At 41.7% G+C, this 20,869-nt stretch overlaps 2 protein-coding genes across 2 annotated transcripts in view; both read left to right on the forward strand.

Annotated features, from left to right (window-relative positions):
- Positions 1 to 19,942, forward strand: part of LOC146578470 (cell adhesion molecule CEACAM5-like) — a 146,376-nt gene extending 126,434 nt beyond the window's left edge. Inside the window, exons 9-11 of the mRNA XM_085267815.1 lie at positions 6,564 to 6,599; positions 18,124 to 18,471; positions 19,905 to 19,942. Of these exons, the coding sequence (XP_085123941.1) occupies positions 6,564 to 6,599; positions 18,124 to 18,471; positions 19,905 to 19,942 (422 nt within the window). The remainder of the gene's footprint in view (positions 1 to 6,563; positions 6,600 to 18,123; positions 18,472 to 19,904) is intronic.
- LOC146578476 (nuclear factor 7, brain-like) lies at positions 1,061 to 2,594 on the forward strand. The gene has a single exon (XM_085268773.1). The coding sequence runs from the start codon at positions 1,073 to 1,075 to the stop codon at positions 2,462 to 2,464; it is 1,392 nt and encodes a 463-aa protein (XP_085124899.1). The 5' UTR covers positions 1,061 to 1,072; the 3' UTR covers positions 2,465 to 2,594.
- Positions 19,943 to 20,869: the final 927 nt, after the last annotated feature.

Below are 20,869 nucleotides of genomic sequence, written 5' to 3' on the forward strand. Positions count from 1 at the left end.
ATATCCCAGCTCCCTGGCACATAGCAAACACTTCACCTTGTACAAAAGTCAAGACAGCTCAACATAAATTGTATTGCACCATCAGTATCATGAAAATACATCTTCTGTAGAAATTTACATACCTTGTTGGGAGGAATAAGATCAAAATGTTCCCAAACAGGGGAGGACATCCTCCTCTTCTTAGCTGGCTCCATTCTCTCCTGACTTTCCTCACTCTCATAAACCTCCATACGGTCTCCAAACTCTCACTAACCGCAACTCTCCATCAAACACCCACATTTTTGAATGAAGTCTGAGGGGTTTATATCGCTGTCATATCTCGCGGCAAAGTTCGAACCACTTCATGAACCAGTCACGTGGTACAGCCGGGCAGCGAGGCTTCGGACGTCATCATTTTCAGCTCCTCCCATAAATGAAGCAAGCCTCGATACGCGCTTCGCGGAAACGCCCCCTCCATTACTCGACACACGCTCCGAAGCCTCGATACAGAACGTCCCATCACTACTTAACACCACCTGTGTGTGTGTGACTGCATTATACTCCCACTGCTGGGAACCAGAACAAGAACCAGAACAAAGTCTAAAATAGAAGCTGACAAACAGCTGCACCACCGAGTGACACTTTATTTTATAAACTTCACAACAGGTTTCATGTTGTGACCTGTGGAGGTGAAAAGACACAAAACCTGTTTTACAGCTTTTGAGCTGCAGGCAGGATTGAAACACACCTTAGTTAGAAGTCAAACAGCAACATTTTCTCCTCCCCTCACGTCACTCAAATGTGACGAAACAGGAAACAGGAAGTTCTTCATCCTCAGTAAAGAGAGACGCACAGACGATCAGACTGAGCTCAGACCAAACTAGCAGCTTCCTCTGAGTGAGTCCAGCTACAGGAGAGAAAAGTGGAAAACTCCAACACTGCTGCTTCAAGCTGCTGACGCTCCACACACTGAATGTGAGTTTGAGCAAAAACACGACTCAAAGGAAGTTTCAGTGAAGGTGGTAGAGGAGGGAGGGGAGCCAGGACTGACTGTACTTCCTGTCTGCTGTTTTCAGCTTCACTCACAGACTCAATGGCTTCCAGATCAGAGGAGGATCTCTGCTGTCCGGTCTGTCAGGAGGTCTTCAGAGATCCTGTTATTCTGTCATGTAGCCACAGCTTCTGTAAAGACTGTCTGAAGAGATGGTGGAGAGAGAGAATAACACATGAGTGTCCAGTTTGTAAGAGAAGATCTTCAAAGGATGATCCACCTTTAAACCGAGCTTTAAAGAACCTGTGTGAGTCGTTCTTACAGGAGAGAGATCAGAGAGCTTCAGAGGCTCTCTGCAGTCTGCACTCTGAGAAACTCAAACTCTTCTGTCTGGACCATCAGCAGCCAGTGTGTCTCGTCTGCTGTGCCTCAGAAAAACACACCAATCACAGATTCAGACCCATCGATGAAGCTGCACAACAACACAAGAAGGAACTTCAGGAAACTCTGGAGCCCTTAAAGAAGAAGTTAAAGGTTTGTGAAGAAGTTCAAGTGAAGTTTGATCAAACAGCAGAACACATTAAGGTCCAGGCCCGACACACAGAGAGGCAGATTAAGGAGCAGTTTAAGAAGCTTCACCAGTTTCTAGCAGAGGAAGAGGAGGCCAGGCTGGCTGCACTGAGGGAGGAAGAGGAGCAGAAGAGTGGGATGATGAAGGAGAAGATGGAGGCTCTGAGCAGAGAGATAGCAGCTCTTTCAGACACAGTCAGAGCCACAGAGGAGGAGCTGAGAGCTGAAGACGTCTCATTCCTGCACAACTACAAGGCTGCAGTGGAAAGAGTCCAGCGCTGCCCCCTGCTGGATGATCCACAGCTGCCCTCAGGAGCTCTGATAGACCAGGCCAAACACCTGGGCAACCTGACCTTCAACATCTGGAACAACATGAAGGACATGGTCTCCTACACTCCTCTCATTCTGGACCCAAACACTGCTCATCCAGAACTCATCCTGTCTGAAGATCTGACCAGTGTGAGACGAGGAGGAGAGAAGCAGCAGCTTCCTGATAATCCAGAGAGGTTTGATTTGTTCTTCTCTGTCCTGGGCTCTGAGGGCTTTAACTCAGGGACTCACAGCTGGGATGTTGATGTAGGAGACAGTACATGGTGGGGACTGGGTGTGTTAGCAGAGTCTGTGCAGAGGAAGGGAAGCATACTGTCTGGATTATGGACTATATTGTTATATAAAGGTGAATACTCAGCACGCTCACCATCAGCTCCTCTCACTATTCTCTCAGTACAGAAGAAGCTCCAGAGGATCAGAGTGAATCTGGACTGGAACAGAGGAAAGCTGTCGTTCTCTGATCCTGATACTAACACACACATACACACCTTCACACACACTTTCACTCACAGGATGTTTCCATTCATTTACACTGATGGTAAAGTGAAGGTGTGTCCGTTGAAGGTGTCAGTGTCAGTGCAGCAGATGAGTTGAGGATGATGATGTTTCTAATGTTGTTTCCTGTCAGTGAGTTGAAGCTGTTAAACTGCAGCTGTCCTCCTGCTGCCTCGTTGTTCCAAAGCTCTTTGTTTCTCTTTTAGTTTCACTCTTTCTTTCTGTTTCTGCTGTCCACCTTTTCACATGGAAAATCATTTCACTGTTTCTCACTGAATGACTCCCCAAACTAGATTTGAAATTCTATCAAGTTTCTAATCATTACAAGTGATTCATGTTTCTATTTGATGTGTAAATGGAGATGATTTAGTTTGCTGGGATATGGACTGACATGTGTTGAATGGGAGGAGCAGTTTGTTGTTGTCTTCTTGTCTGTTTATGACAACAATAAATATGTTGTTGAAACAATGATTCATGTTTAACTCCATATATGAAATGTTTCTGATCTTTGAATTCTGTTTGATTAAAGACTTTCTTCATGACACAAATGAGATTTCAGTGTATTAATAGAACTAAATAAGCTCAGAGTTGAAAGGCTGGAGTATTATGTACGTGCTTCACTGTCAGGATCTTCAGGGGGATTCAAAGGGAAACATCAAACTGCTGTAATGAGATAAACTAGTTGGGCTGAACACACTTATCTGTAGTTTGTCTTCATCCAGGATCATCAGAATATAATGAACATGTGTGAAGAGCCACAAAATGCTGCTGCCCTCTCAGCATGATGAGCTCCAGCCTTTGTTAGCAGGACAACAGGAAACATGAGACAACTTTCAGAGACAGTAACCAACTGTGGCCACAAGATGGCAGCAGCTGATCTGAGATCCTTTATTGGACAGAAGGACTCTGCTCTGTGACGTCATCAGAGAGACGGCCTTCACTCTGATAGATCTGACGTCATGTCTGCACTGCGATGATGAAAGCTGATAAACACATTGTTATTGATCCATGACATCACCTCTGTCCTCTCAAGTGTAGCTGTTTACAGAGCTGAAGAAGTCCTTCATCATCAAATCAGACAAACATGTATTTCCTGTATTAAGTGACGTCATCCTCACTCTGACCTCTTACATACATTCTGTTCAGTTTTCCTGCTGTAAGAAATAAACTGTGTGAAAATAGAAATGCAGGGAAACATCCATTAAGTGAACAAAGTCCAAAGAAATAAACTTGGACTGTTTTTTGATGCCTAAATAAAATGTGAATAAACTTTATAGATACATTTGAAACCAGCTACTCTGTGACTTTACACACTCACACAGTAACAGAGCTGATTCCTGATTGGAGCAGCACAGAGTTAGTCTTCTTTTCTGGCTGTGGATTGGTTCGTCAGGATTTCCCCCTTTACAGGTTTAAAAACAATCTCTGTTTCTACAGTTTTTGACCTCCTTCTTGTGTCTAAAGGTGAAGCAGCACCAGCCTCCTCTGATCCTCATGTTGTAGCTCTGTGTGTCCAGCAGGGGGCAGAACACCTCCAAACTGTGCCAGCAGCTCTCACTGTGAGCTCAGACGTTTGTGGACACTCAGTTTGTTTGAACATAGTAAATAATCAGAGCTTCTCACACTGTTTATGGGGACACCACCTGCCCGAGGGGGTACTGTGTCAGAGAGGTGGTGTATGGTGCTGGGTGTAGTCTCTCTGCTGGTTCACAGTTTTTACTGAGGAGCTGTGTTCATGTCAGGAAGGTTTCGTCTGATCACTGTGGTGCAGTTTGGTTTACTCTGTTTCTGAGTGTTTGTAGGATCAGTCTCTGCAGGTCACCTGATACCTGGCAGTGAAGTGTTTATGAATCAGCTCCGTCAGATTGAATCCAACAGAATAACATGTAAAACACTCCAGGGCTTTTACTCTGAAACTTTCTCCAGAGCTGTCTGGAGTTTTCTTACATTAAAATATTCTGGGATTACCAGACTGTCCACATCATGTGTCCTACCAAAACTTTCATCCACAAATATACCCTGACATTAAACCCAAATAGATGTGAGAGCGAGTCATTAGTATCAGTACTGTGTGTGTGTGTGTGTGTGTGTGTGTGTGTGTGTGTGTGTGTGTGTGTGTGTGTGTGTGTGTGTGATAGAGATATTCAGGTAACTTACTGGGTTGCTGCACATGCTCACACCTTTTCAGCACAACAGGTGCAGTTTGGTGTTTTACTGCCTCCTGCTGGAACAATGATGGCAGCTCTCAAGACTTTATTGGTTATTGTCATTTCGTGTTACACAGCCTGAAACGAAATACTGTTCCTCAGCAGCCTCTACAGTGCAATAACCAATATATTTTAAAAAGAATAAATACAGTTTAAAGGGAATAAGTTTAAAAAAGAGCAGCAAAAAAGGCATAAATAGCTTAAAATCTAAGTTCTAAAAAAACCTCCAGTTTTTATTAATATTTTATTATTTATCAAATTATTATAAACTAAAAATATTTTTCACGTGATAAACGACTTCAGTGCTTCGTCCATGACCTCCTGAAGGTAAAGGGCCCAAAGAGCCAATCAGCAGCTCTGAAACAGGAAATATGACTCATGGAGAAGTTCACAACAGTTTCAGCTGCCAGTTGTACTCATCACCATGGAGATGGTCTCCATGGTGGAGGCAGAGTGACAGTGTTGTAGATGCTGCATTTTGAAGCCTCAGTGTTTATGTTGTGCCCTTAAACAGGGGAAATAGTGAGGAGAGGTGAAAGAGCGGCACAGACACGCAGCTCTCACTCTCACTCGTCTGTATTGAGTGAAGGAGGAAGCGCGCGAACCCACCTACTGGAGCCCTGAGGCATTAACAATGGATCGACGCACAATCAACCCAGGCAAAACTTTCACTACTTATCTCCCTCTATATTCCCACTGCATATTCTATTCGAAAACAGTCAAAGCAACAAATAAAACATTAATAAGGGCATGACATGAAATGTAAGGAACAGAGATGTACAACTTCAAAACTAATCAAATTTATGATCCACCACATTTATATTTTTGTTCACAGCCATGTACACATCAAACTCTCATCTTTCTGTCCAAAAACAAAACAAAAAGATTCCCTGTAAATTTGACCTTTTCCTTCAACTGTCCATTATAGCGTGGTCTTCCTACTTATCTTGACACAATACTCAGTCGCGTTGCCTGCTGCAAACTTAAAAGAAGTCTGACGAATGAAGTGACTGTGAGTGTGTCTGACGTCACGGTGTGTGTGAAAAGGTATCCAGCTGGGGCAGACATGATTCTGCAGGTCACCTGCCCAGTGGACAAAAAGAAATAAAATAGTTGTGTGGATGATATATGAATGATAATACGAAGAGCGTTTTGTGTCTCTCAGCCTGAAACAACTGTAATGCCACTTTCTGTTTTGGAGAAAGGACAGTTAAAAAAAGATGTGTGTTGTTTTAAGCAGTGATGAGAATAATGAAGATGTGATGAGAGAGCAACACAAAAGTATAAGTACAGGGATGATGCTCTTTACAGGAAGGGTCAGAGCAGACTCTACCTGCTGAGGCGGCTGAGGTCATTTGGAGTCCAGGGAGCGCTTTTAAAGACCTTCTATGACTCTGTGGTGGCATCTGTCATTTTTCACAGTGTGGTATGTTGGAGCAGCAGTTTATCTCCCGCCCCATGCATGTAGATGTTGCTGAACTGCAGAGCTGCTTCAGTGACAGACTGCTGCATCCTCGATGCATGAAGGAGCGTTTCCGCAGGTCCTTCCTCCCTGCAGCTGTCAGACTGTACAATCTGAACTGCTCCCAACAAACACAGATGTTTACATCAGCGCTGTATCGTGCACTGTTTTATCAACCGATTCACACTACAACCAGGGTTGCCTCTTATCTGTATTTAATTTTATTTAATTTAACAACAGTATGGTACTCAGTTTTTGGTAACCATTGTCCTTCATGTAAATATGTAAGAATTGTGTATGTTTCTGTTCTGTGTCTTGTGTACTGTTTGTTTGTATATGTGTTTTCTTGCTGCTGTTACACCCAAGTTTCCCCTTGTGGGACAATTAAATTGATATAACAACACTCGTGGTAAAGTTGTGGACCGGAAGAATACCTGACCAAGATTATCTTGCAATGTTTTGCAGCCGCCAGTCAAGCCGGTAGATAAATGTCTGTGATTGTCGCAGGTGGCTGTGTGGCTGGCAGGAGCTCTTTCCTATCAGTTTGTCCCCACCTTCACCTATGGTCACGAGCTTTGGGTAATAACCAAAAGAATCCGATTCTGGATATGAACTGCAACTCTCTTTACATTGGCCTTTCCTCCACCCTTCTCGTTAGATTGCAGACTGTCCAGAATGCGGCGGCACGCCTTTTGACAGGTAGCAGGAAGTTTTCTTCCATCACTCCTGTTCTTGCTGGCTTGCACTGGCTTCCAATTAAATACCGTATTCAATTTAAAATATTACTTTTCACCTACAAAACCATTAATAACTTTGCGCCGAGCTACCTCAATGAGCTTCTCAGGTTACACACTCCTGTCAGAGCACTTAGCTCTGCTACCCAAATTCTTCTGGAGCAACCTCGTTCTCGGCTGAAGTCTCGCAGTGACCGCGCGTTTGCTGTAGCTGCCCCGGTCTTATGGAACAACCTTCCTGTCGCTATCCGGGCGTCTGACTCTATGCCACTGTTTAAATCACGGCTTAAGACTTATTTCTTTAATCTTGCCTTTCCACCCAGTTAACACTTGTGTGCGCTGGTACATTTTTTATGCTTGTGAACTACTTTTATATCTTATGATGGTTTTTATAATTGATACGTGCCAGGTCCTTTCTCTTTTCCCTCCCATCTCCCTTTTCCTATTTTATTTTTGTCAAGCACCTTGGTATACCCTTGTTTTTTTAGTGTGCTTTATAAATAAAGTTTATTTATTTATTTATTATTTGTTGCTGTTTAAGTTTGTCAATTTCAGACCTCTGTCTCTGAAGTTCAACGTTCTGCATTTCCAGGTCTTTCAGTTTTGCGACATGGTCTGACAGAAAAGAACATAAATAAGTCAATATGAATTTTATTTATCTGCATCATTTGAATCTTTTCATTTTTAGTAGGTTAGATTATTGAATAAATAATGAATAAATAATAAAAATAAAAAAATTAATGAGAAACGTTAGTGATAGATTCATGAAGTGACATTGATATCTCTGTAACAGGGGCTCATATGAAGGTTTCCTCATGCTGTCATTTTTCTCACTACCTGACATCATACTCTACCTTTATTCTCTTGTTTTAAGGTCCTGATTTCCACTTTCTGTTCAGCCACTGAGGCAGTCAGCTCTCTGAGCACAGCATGGACTTCCTGTGGACAGGGTTGTTGGTTTGAAATCTGCTGGTCAAGAATTTCATTATCTGCCTCTGTCTGATTTGTGGAAACAGAGCAGACCAGAAGCAACAGCGAGAACTTCAGCGTGATCTCCATTCTGTCAGTGAAAACTCAACAGTATCTGTGTGTCATCTGCAAACCTGACTGACTTTTATATTACACAGTACAGAGGGGAGGTCACTGTAGCATTAGATTCAACCTTATTCTAGTGAATCAGTGACTAATGTAATCTTTATGACTTTCAGATGCAGTACAAGGAGAAGAACAAGTGAGTATCAATGATTGTCAACTGATAGTAAAACATGAGCATGTGTGTTTCCACCAACTGACCAGAGCTTAGAGGACAAATATCAAAATGTGTGCTCAGATACAGATGTTTAAGCAGCTGTGAAAGAACATATCTGGAAGTTTTTGGCACTGAGGAAGTAATTGCCTTTGATTATGGAATTCCTCTAATAACTCAGAGCAAAAATACTCTAAACGACAAAATGTATAACGTAATCTTTACAACTTTTACAAGGTACAAGACTACAAAGAGATAAACAAGTGAATGTCAATGATTATCAGCCGTTCATAAAATTAATCAGCACATGTTGTTTTAGAAAATCCAATGTGAATGTAGGAACCATGAAGGTCACTGACATGGTATAACTTGAAGATGAACTTCTACTCTTCATGTGTAACATGACACTTGGTTGACCACCCTTCCCACTCCAGTTCAATAAAACCACAGCTGTCCTTTTTTGTTTCTTTCTTCTCTGACCACTTAGGTGAGAAAGCTAGTGTTCAATGCTTTTCAGAGAATGAATTAATCTCTGACCCTTCCACTCCAAGCACTCCTCCAGATGCAGTGAACAATCTTATAAGCAATACAAGAGCATGCTGAAGAGTCTTGGTTGCTAAATACAGCAAAAGTATTCGGCCCCCTTGAATTTTTCCACATTTTGTCACATTACAGCCACAAACATGGATCAATTTTATTGGAATTCCACGTGAAAGACCAACACAAAGTGGTGACCACGTGAGAAGTGGAACGAAAATCATACATGATTCCAAACATTTTTTACAAATAACTGCAAAGTGGGGTGTGCGTAATTATTCAGCCCCCTTTGGTCTGAGTGCAGTCAGTTGCCCATAGACGTTGCCTGATGAGTGCTAATGACTAAATAGAGTGCACCTGTGTATAATCTAATGTCAGTACAAATACAGCTGCTCTGTGACGGCCTCAGAGGTTGTCTAAGAGAATATTGGGAGCAACAACACCATGAAGTCCAAAGAACACACCAGACAGGTCAGGGATAAAGTTATTGAGAAATTTAAAGCAGGCGTAAGCTACAAAAAGATTTCCCAAGCCTTGAACATCCCACGGAGCACTGTTCAAGCCATCATTCAGAAATGGAAGGAGTACGGCACAACTGTAAACCTACCAAGACAAGGCCGTCCACCTAAACTCACAGGCCGAACAAGGAGAGCGCTGATCAGAAATGCAGCCAAGAGGCCCATGGTGACTCTGGACGAGCTGCAGAGATCTACAGCTCAGGTGGGGGAATCTGTCCATAGGACAACTATCAGTCGTGCACTGCACAAAGTTGGCCTTTATGGAAGAGTGGCAAGAAGAAAGCCCTTGTTAACAGCAAACCATAAGAAGTCCCGTTTGCAGTTTGCTACAAGCCGTGTGGGGGACACAGCAAACATGTGGGGGACACAGCAAACATGTAGGGGACACAGCAAACATGTGGGGGACACAGAAAACATGTGGGGGACACAGCAAACATGTGGGGGACACAGCAAACATGTGGAAGAAGGTGCTCTGGTCAGATGAGACCAAAATGTAACTTTTTGGCCAAAATACAAAACACTATGTGTGGCGGAAAACTAACACTGCACCTCACTCTGAACACACCATCCCCACTGTCAGATATGGTGGTGGCAGCATCATGCTCTGGGGGTGCTTCTCTTCAGCAGGGACAGGGAAGCTGGTCAGAGTTGATGGGAAGATGGATGGAGCCAAATACAGGGCAATCTTGGAAGAAAACCTCTTGGAGTCTGCAAAAGAGTTGAAACTGGGGCGGAGGTTCACCTTCCAGCAGGACAACGACCCTAAACATAAAGCCAGGGCAACAATGGAGTGGTTTAAAACAAAACATATCCATGTGTTAGAATGGCCCAGTCAAAGTCCAGATCTAAATCCAATTGAGAATCTGTGGCAAGATCTGAAAACTGCTGATCACAAACGCTGTCCATCTAATCTGACTGAGCTGGAGCTGTTTTGCAAAGAAGAATGGGCAAAGATTTCAGTCTGTAGATGTGCAAAGCTGGTAGAGACAGACCCTAAAAGACTGGCAGCGGTAATTGCAGCAAAAGGTGGTTCTACAAAGTATTGACTCAGGGGGCTGAATAATTATGCACACCCCACTTTGCAGTTATTTATTTGTAAAAAATGTTTGGAATCATGTATGATTTTCGTTCCACTTCTCACGTGTGCACCACTTTGTGTTGGTCTTTCACGTGGAATTCCAATAAAATTCTGTCTGGACAATGTCATATCATGAGTAATAATTAAAAATAATCCATATACATAAAACAAACACATGCACACACACACAGTGACATTTTAGACCTTCAGAATACTGTATATACTTTGGGCATCTCGGTGCTGATCCAGAATCCTTACATTATTATTTATTACTAGAGCTACAATAATAAAGCAAAGAGGAGGGGGAAGTAATAAATATGAAATAATGTATTTATGATGATTCCATTTGTTTCACTATCCACTCTGTGCAGGGCAAAGCTTATTACATGTTTAAACTGTAGAGATACAATAATTTTACTGCTGTAAAATCCAAATTTTGTCTTATTTAAAATATAAATCTAATATAATCTGCTTCTTAATGTATGTTCTTTAAAATACAGTGTGGCGTGGGTGTGGTCTCTGGCCAGCTGCAGAGGAGGGGTGACGCAGTGAGCTCCCGGGGCGGTGCAGGGGCGGGGTGAACAGGTGTGCTGGGATCTGACAGTGATTGTGTCTCTTTATATGTTGGCAGTGACAGTCGGAGGAGGAGGGCGGACATGACAGCAGAGAGAGAGCGGGAGTGTCTGTGTCCCTGTACAAACGCACAGTATTAAATAAAAGTTCGGCTGTCGTCAAATTCGCTCCAGCTTATATTTCTTGGGTCCAACGTTACATACAGCTTGTGTTTTTTAATATATCATAATTATAATAATGCATAATTATGTGGACATGCATATTAGATCGTTTTTTAGTGGAATATAATCCCTCCAGAAAGGCAGGAAAAGCTATGTAACTTGCTTTAAAACTAAATATGTTCCCTAAAACGGTGACAGAGCTACAGACCCATGACAGCCTTACACAGGTAGCCAGCAGCTATGACCAGCACTACTTGTGCAGTTAATAAAAGGACAGGTAATGTTTGTCGCCCTGTTGCACACACAGCACGCTCATTTGTTTCAGTTCGTCAGTTGCAACAAGACAACTTACCAACGTGTACGTAATAAGCTAATACTCCTGGGTGCTACACACTACAGTGTACGCTGTACACCTACTTACTGGTTGTGTCGCATCAGTCTGTGTCTCTGAGTTAACTTGTGTTTCTCCTACAGCTCCGGACCGCTAAAAATGCGCGTGCTCTTTGTGAGCTCGTTCCCGGCTCGTAACCAGCGCGTTCTGCCGTCAAGGGCGATCATTGGTTAAATGTGATCATGTGACTGATGCAAGCCAGATCCTTTTATTTAGCAAAACTGTGATTAATAGTTAAATATTATTGTTGAGGGGCACAGACAAGACTCCGCAAAAAAATTTTAAAAGTTGCCTCAACAAAAGGGCACTCTGGGCACCCATCAGGAAAGGGGCGGGTGCTCAAGCCCCCCCCCCCCCCCCCCTGCACGTGCCTGCTGTTACACCATCGTAGGTTATACAGGCACTGATCCAATAGGTGTTTTGGCAGCCATCTGCTGTGACTGGTTGGGGGTGACGGAAAAGAGACGAGGGCAGATGGCGACAGGATAAAAGACACACATCAGGAAGAGACAAAGTTTATTACTCCTACTGATTAAATATCACAAACAACAGCCAATACAAACTAAACAACAAGCTAACAGGGGTGCTGCAGTCTTGGAATAAAACTGCAGAGATGATCAGTCTATGAAACCAAAGGTGCGTTTTATATTGGGAGAAGTACCAAAAAATGTAAATAATGGGATATAAACTTGGCACTAGGACAAGCAAATGATTTTAAACTGGGCAGGAAAAATAAGATGCTTTTGAGTGGAGTCTCATGGGTCCCCCAAATATTTGTATCTTTACAAAAAATAATAATAACCAAAGCGCAAAAAAAGAGTAATATTTGGCATAATTAAAACTTGCCTACTAAGAATGACATAAAAATTACATAAAGTAGCACAAACACTTTAATATGCCACGGGTAAATTGAGCTGTGGCATTTTTCCTTTTTAAATCCGCCTTTTTTCTGAGCTAATTGAAAGCTGTTTAGAGATCCGTGGTTCTTTCACAGAAAATGATGCATTACTGTAAACTGAACACAATATAAAGTATTTAAAATGAGTTAAGCTTTACACATGTGCCGCAGTGACATTACTGCAGGTGTGATTCACTGACAATCACTTCCTCACTGAATGTTTCAGTGGTGCAGTTGCTCGGGCCTCTGAATCTCTGTTTTTTTGTATTTACCTGCTGCTGATGCTCCTCATGCTTACCTCTGGTCTTACCTTTGCTTCTTCCCCTCTGCTTGGATCTTCACCCATGTGCCTGTTGGACTGTCCTCTCCTCTGTAAACTCAGAGACCTCCTTGCCCTCCCCATTACACATTCTGGCTAAACTTGATAAAAAAAATACTGTAAACCAATGTGTCCTGCATTTGAGTCCAATTATCATGAACATAATTTCTCTCTTTTTAGTTAATAGATCAGATTGTGTGCTTTATAACATGTTTCCTTTATTTGCCTTTTCTTTCTGTGGTCATGTTAAAAAGCAGAGTGTAGTATATTGTTAGAGAATTGAGCCTGTCCACAGTAAAATAGTCACTTCTTTAAACTTAGTCCAAAATGGTGAGAAGAACCTTAACCTCACCTCAGAGTCTGACCTTAAACAACATTCAGTGTTCTGTTCTTCTTTCTGCTTTGTCCTCTCTTGTTTTCATCCATGTTTCTAGAGTTACATTTATTTATACTTTGTGTCGGCTCAGTGATTTATTTTTCTGTCTGCAGGTAGAAAAATCATTGACGTTTGCAGATGACACAGATGCTGTTATGTTTTCAGTGACTGAATGGAGATCATTGCAGTTTTCTTTGTTCTTTTTCCACAGATCAGACCACGAGCAGACTGCACTCCAACAACCCCGTCCACACTACATTTGACTGGTACTCACACTGCCCTTGAACATAAACTAAACAACATGTTGATTCCACCATGTTAGAAGATTTATAGAACTATCATATCATCCCCTTTATGCCTCCGTACTTAAGTAAGTACTTAAGTAAGTAAGTACTCATTCACCCCTCTTTCTGTCATGGTATAAAAAGCTCAGGTTTGCACAGACACACATACTACGTCTGAAAAGAAGATCCAAGGTAAAGTGTTGGGTCGGGTAGTGAGACTATGCTTAATGGTAATTTGTGACATGACAATATTGCTGTAATTTCCAGAGAAATTGATGGCGGAAGGAAGAAGATCTTGCACAGTTCATTTTGCACTTGCATTAGAGCATGAAGCAAAGGTGGAGAGTCAGAAGACTGAAACTGACCAGTTGAAACAACAGCAGTTTTTTTTAATCATACGCACTGGACTCTAAACTAAAAAGTGATTATTAAATGTGAAAAAATGTAAAATTGCTGTACTGCATGGTAATTGGTTTGTTTCAGTGTCATGGAGCTGCAGATGTTTTAGAACATAAATCCTGAAAAATGCAACCAAAACCACCCCAAAAAAATTATATATATATATATATATATATATATATATATATATATATATATATATATATATATATATATATATAATTTTTTAGGGGTGCAACGATACACAAAATTCACGGTTCGGTTCGGTTCGATACTTTGGTGTCACGGTTCGATATTTTTTCGATACAAAAAAATGTTCATGCATTTTTAATTTGTCATTTATTAAATTTGTCATTTATTAAAATTATAAATATATATTTTTAGTCTGATTTGTCATAACTTTTCCGTTTTGTGGTAAGCTTTTCTTTGGCTGTCACTTCTTCACCCTGACCTGTCTTATTTGGCTCAGCAGAACTGAAATATAAATCCTGCTGCTTTTACACACGCACTCACATAAGCTCAGCGATTCTCTGCGCGATCAACCTCTCACATGTTTAAGCTTGCTGCGGGAGATTTCACTTGTCATGTTTGCATAGTAAGCTAACGATTAATAAGACGATGTCAGAGGAATTGGTGCACAAATTATCATCACTCACAGATCAGTGCTGTCGCTCTCTATACACAGTTCGCACGATTGCAAAGTGAAAGCAAAAAAACAAGCGCAAATTCAAACGCGACTTCAATATGTCACATATTGACAGTGGCTCACCGATGCCAATGACATAATTACCCAGCTACATTTCTGAAAGAATGCAAAAGCATTGACATATATTTTTCCTACAATAGCCCGACGGGCAGGGAAGAGATAGATTTTGGTAGCCCGACTGAAAAAATCACTAGCTCCGGGATGTCGGGCTAGCGATATTGCAAGCCCTGTATCTGATTGAGGAATCACTCATCTTTGGAAAAGAGAGTTTATTACAGAGAAATGGCTCTTTCCAAAATAAAAGCTATACTATCCGCTTCTTCTGGGCTATATTCTCAGCAGCATAAGGAGAATCATGTGCTAACAGCTGTCTAAATGACTCGGCTAAAGTTAGTAGCATGCTTGCTTTTTTTTGTCTGCTTCCACTTGTCTTTGCACTAGGATGATGTCGGCGTAAATGTGCAGTCATATTCGTTGTGTTCCCACTAGTGCTTTCAGGTTAATCTCGTTGAAATGACCTTAACGCCACAACACGGCAAATCTCCGTTAACGAGCTACCGCCGATCGCCCCGTGCATGGGGCTAGACGGCCAACACGTTAACGAGCTAACTGCGCTAACACACTAGTTCCCACCCATGTAATTGAGCATTGCATGGCACATCCAACATACTGTTTTACTTTAGTCCATGACTCGCTTACCTTCAGGGTCATACGTCACATTAAAACCAAAATAATTCCAAACGCCAGATCTGAATGAGGTTCAATTTGCCTGTTGCAAGTAGAGCTTAACTTCTGTCTCGCTAGCTTGCCCTGCGCTCTTCCTTCTGACGATGCTGTCTGTGTTGAGCGCTCAGTGGATCTGCGCTCGACAGTGCAGCCTAGGCGGAGTAGTCGAACACAGATTCACTGAGCGCTCAACACACACAGCATCGTCAGAAGGAAAGTTGATAAAATAAATTACAAATGTTGTATTGTTCGATACATATGCGTACCGAACCGAAAGCACTGTATCGAACGGTTCAATATCGATACGAATATCGTTGCACCCCTAATATATATATATATTAGGGGTGCAATGATACACAAAATTCACGGTTCGGTTCGATACTTTGGTGTCACGGTTCGATATTTTTTCGATACAAAAAAATGTTCATGCCTTTTTAATTTGTCATTTATTAAAATTATAAATATATATTTTAACTCAAACGTGCAGTTTTTAGATTTAATGTTGCTGAAACAACAAAGGGATAAAATAAATCTATCTGATCAAGAAATCACTCATCTTTGGAAAAGAGAGTTTATTACAGAGAAATGGCTCTTTCCAAAATAAAAGCTATACTATACGCTTCTTCTGGGCTATATTCTCAGCAGCATATTAAACATATCAGGTCCCCATAAGGAGTATCATGTGCTAACGGCTGTCTAAATGACTCGGGTAAAGTTTGTAGCATGCGTGCTTGTTGTTTTTGTCTGCTTCCACTTGTCTTTGCACTAGGATGATGTCGGCGTCAATGTGCAGTCATATTCGTTGTGTTCTCACTAGTGCTGTCAGCGTTAATCTCGTTGAAATGACGTTAACGCCACAACACGGCAAATCTCCGTTAACGAGCTACAGCGGATCGCCCCGTGCGTGGGGCTGGACGGCGTCAACACGTTAACAAGCAAACTGCGCTTCACCTCTTCAGTTCTGAAAGCTGATGGAGAGTCTCGGGTGTTTAACTCCCAGTGAGGTTGTGATGCTGGCGGAGGTCCTGAGAGTGGATGACCCACCCTGCTGTCAACTGAGTTACTGAGGTCACATGGGTCAATGTGTGAGGGGGGGGGGGTGAATGGCCCGGAAGTGATCCCAGGACTATGTTATGGGTAGCCAACACTTTTTCCATGTTTGAACTTAATGTGACCACTAGAGGGAGGTATGTGCCTCTTAGTGCCATAAGCCAGCTGTGCAGCAGGCAGGTTGTTTGGCTTCATTTTTGCACAATGGGAGGAGGCGCTGTCGCGTCGTCCATGTTTTCTACAGTCATTGATTTGGACACAGCCAATGTGTTTAGTTTTACTCTTCCCCATGTGATGTCATTATGTCCATTTGTGTCAGCTTTTTTCCCAGGTGCCTCCACTTCCCCATCACCTCATATGTGTATGTAAGTCTTCTGTCTCCCTTTGTTCATTGTTGCTTCGTCTGTGTTCCCACCCCCATGTCCTCATAGTCACAGAGTCATAGTGTGTGTCATAGTGCCCTCATATTATCACAGTATGTCATAGTTGTTCATAGGTTTCTTAGTTCTCCTGTCACCAGCCAAATAAAGGCTCGCTTTTGGTTTCAAGTTCCATCTCTCTGCCTATGTCTGTTCGTGGGTCGTCTACATACACTCCACAACCGAGACAGGAGAGGAACCTGATAACAGCTGAACGTTCTTTTGTTCACACGGAAAATAGGTGTGAAAGGCAAAATTATAAATTGTTTCTAAAAAAAATTAAATAAAGCTGTTTTATTAAATGAATATATACATAATGCAAATGTGCTCATAAATGAGTTGACTCTGTGTTTTCAGAGTTAACAGATTCATTCAGCGATATTGTCTGGATCTGAAATATTGCAGGTACACGCAGAGTGCAGAGGATTTTTACACATACACTGATAATTGTTTTCTATAAGTCTCTGGGTCAGGAAGTCCAAACATGACGTCCTGAACTGGGCCTTAGAATAAGCTGAAGGATAACATTAGATAATCAAGGCAGGATGTGTTTTTGTGTCCATGTGTTTCTGATTCCAGGAGGAGCAGATACCAGGGGAGGTCGGATGTGGACGGGGAGGATTCGCAGCAGACTGCCACGTTGGATTTGGGAGAAGATAATAATATTTTGTCATTGTCAAAGTATAAAAGCTGTACAGCCCATTTCAGGGTTAGGGTTGGGGTCAAAGTGAAACTAGAAATATTTAGAATCACAATGAGTTCAAAGCGTGAGGAGGTCTGATGTTCCAACAGTGTTCAGGATGAGAATTATTACCTGCAATGCTCCAGTTTGACCTCATGGTGGCAGTGCCGTCTCACTGTTATAATGGCTACACTCAGACTACAGGAGAGAACAAGAGGCTGTACTAAAACTCTGATGTTTTATCGTGTGTTTATGACATCATGCTGACGTCAGCCTGATAATACCTGTTGATTCAACTAAACAGCCAAGGTTTCCAAGGTTCTTAAATGAACCACAAACTACAGGGTAAGAGTGAGCTGCTGAAAGTCAGATCTGTTCTTCAAAGCAGACTTTCAGCTTTATTACAAACTAAGAGTCGGATCAGCACAAATACTGACACAGAGATGGCTGCTGGCACTGCGCTGCTCTGCTGCACTTTGCTGTTTGTCCTTGTCTTCGTCTCTGCAGGTGAGATTGAACTAAACTGAGGTTCTCTCTGAGATAACAAGAAGTACAGGAGGATTATTTTCATCTGGATTCAGTTTGTCTGTGTGTGAAGGAGACACCAGGCTGGGTGGACACTTAACATCTGTAATCCAGCTGTGACAGAGACAAAGAAGTGTAATGTGTGTGTCAGTGTGATGTGTTGTAGTGTCAGGAGTCAGGATGCAGCTACAAAGCTTCTTGTTCAGTGTATACAAACAGCTGTAGCTCCATAAAGGCAGCATGCAGAGACTCACAGTGTCTTATAATGAGAGGCTGCTTTCTCTCACACATTATGTTCACTTATTATCAGCACATGTTGTTGTTCTGTGGAAGCTAACATCTTGTAGTTTCTGACACTTTGCATGTTTAGCATGAGGCTAAAATTCCCCCTCAGTGGGTCACTGGTGACCTGCTGGATGTTCAGAGGTTCATTAAATCCAACATGACTAAAAACTCAAATGTCAAAGTGTTGTTTCCTCTTTCAGAGCAGAAAACCATCACAGCTGAGTCTGGACAGGACGTCACTCTGACATGTCGAGCTCCAAACAACAACATTAGAGTAATAAAGTGGGAGAGATTTGACCTGGGAGATGATTATGTGCTTTTGTACCAGGATGGTCTCCCTGATTCAACACACCAGCATCCATCTTTTAAGAACCGGGTGGATCTGCAGGACAGACAGATGAAGGATGGAGACGTGTCTTTGATTCTGAAGGATGTGACAGTTCATGACGCTGGAGCATACGAGTGTCGTTTCTTCATGGAAGAAACTCGCTCATGGAAGTCCATCAGCAGCCTCAACCTGATTGTTACAGGTGAGTGAGTAGAGTTGAGTGTGTGTGTGATCAGAGGTGAAGCTGCTTCCTGGTTGTTGATGTGTGTTTGTTGTATGGATGAGCTGGTGGATGTCAGAGGTAGACAGATGTTTCTCCAGCTGTTGTCTTTGTGGCTGGTAGTCTAGAGTTGTAGAGCAGCATTGTTTGGTTAGAGCAGAAACAAAGACATTTATGAATCCGTCTCTTCTTCTCTTGCTCTCTAACTCGTCTGTAAACATGTGTGGGGAAGCTCAATGTTAAAGCCTACAGCTGGAGGGGGAGGGGAGGGGTGAAGCTGGTGATGAGTCTGTGAAAGTGAATCACAGTCAACTACAGCCCCTTAAATTGCCTTATTACACAATGCTGAGAAAGCATTCGAACGGGTGGAGTGGGATTATCTGTTTTATACTCTAAATAAATTTGGATTTGGCCCTAATTTCATTTCATGGATTCAGTTACTTGACTCCTCACCTATGGCACGTGTTAGAACAAATTTGTTATTCTCTTCTTATTTCCCACTTCTCCGTGGTACGAGACAAGGATGTCCCTTATCCCCTCTCCTTTTGCGTTATCAATTGAACCATTGGCGATTAAAGCCAAGCTGACAGCTGACAGTTGCATTAAGGGCATCTTCAGAGCTGACCAGGAGCACAAAATATCCGTATATGCTGACGATCTCCTGCTGTATATGTCAGAGCCTTTATAACACTGAATAAGCATATCCCTGCATTTATTTGGAACGGCAAAAGTCCATGAATTCGTAAAGATTTCATGCAGAGGACTAGGCCAATGGGTGGATTAGCCTTGCCAATTTTTCAGTCTTATTATTGGGCAGCAAATATTCGAAATATGCTGGATCAGTAATTTTACCACAGAGACTCCAGCTTGGCTCCAAATTGACTCATCCAATTGTGGCAAAATGTGCCTATCAGCTTTGTTGAGTTCAGCTCTCCCATTAGAACTGTACACCTATAAATGTAACCCTTTGTTGTATGACTCGCTCAGAATCTGGGTGCAATGTAAGGTTTGGGTTACACTATCAGCTCAAATCATATGTTCCCACCCTCAATGATGGATTCTGCCTTTAAAATATGGGAAGGTAATGGACTTAGAAATATCAAAGACCTTTTTGCAGATGGAATTTTTCTCATTCACGCAGCTCCTGAAGCAGTTTAATGTTCCTCGCAAACATTTTTTCCGCTATTTACAAGTTCACCACTTTGTAAAGAGTCGATTTCCTTCATTTCCAGAAGTACCTGAGGAAACTTCTTTGGATAAAATTATTAATATAAACACTCATAAGAGAGGGGCGATTAAAGAAATGTATGCTATATTATTAGATCTTCAATCTCCTTCTCTCTCCATCCTTAAAGCTCAGTGGGAGAAAGACCTTGGGATGACTTTAACAGATGAACTCTATGTTTTCTCCATAGGGTACACTCTTCTTCTATATGTGCCAGACATGGGCTGACCCCCTGTGTAACAGATGTAAAGCAGAAACAGGTTCACTCCTTCATAGTTTTTGGCCCCAATCTTCATAACTATTGGGTGTCTACCCATACGGAAAAGATGCATATAAATCTTATAAAGTTTGTATCTGTCTTGTGTGAAGCTTGTATGAAAAGCATACAAGAGTGAAAACAGATTAAGATCCCTTGAAAATCATATAAATGAAACTTGTATGTTTTGGATATTTACTAAAACAATATAAGAAAGTAATGAGAAAGTGGCCACTTTCATGAGTAAATCATATAAGCCTTATATGATTGACTGTATGAAGTAGGCCACATCTTATGCAAGTCTTATAAGTTTTTTCTATTTCTTTTCCATATGGGTATATTTAACACCTTTTCAGAGATATATAACGTTAATTATGATCCCTCTGCTCTAATCTTTGGGGTGATACCTCAAAACATCACTTTGCCAAAATACTATTCAAATTCTTTGCTTCACTCATTGCAAGGTGCCTTATACTTTTAAGATGGAAGCAGGAAGCTCCTCCCACACATGAACAGAGGCTTGCAGAGCTCATGAAGTTTTTGCATTTAGAAAAGATGAGATATACACTGGTAGGTTCAACCACCAAATTTCTTGAGGCATGGCAGCCTTTTCTAATGTACATGGAAACATTTAAAATGACCACATTGTCATGACCAGATACCATCCATCCATTTTATTTTTGTTGTTGTTGTTTGTTTGTTTTTTGTTTTGTAGGGGTTTCTTTAGTTTGTTTGTTTGTTTTCTTTCTGTTATCTTTTGGGGTATTGTAAAAACTGAACAGCAAACTACTGTATGTTCAAAGTTTTGCTATTAACATGCTGCTGTAACTGAAAATAAAATGAAAAAATAAATAAAACTCAAATGTCAAAGGAAATAAACAAAATATTTAAAGTCAACC

The sequence above is a fragment of the Mchenga conophoros genome, linkage group LG3 (genome assembly GCF_057382185.1).
Source record: "Mchenga conophoros isolate Kocher_MC1m ecotype Shallow Benthic linkage group LG3, M_conophoros_male_GT1.1, whole genome shotgun sequence".
NCBI lineage: Eukaryota > Metazoa > Chordata > Actinopteri > Cichliformes > Cichlidae > Mchenga > Mchenga conophoros.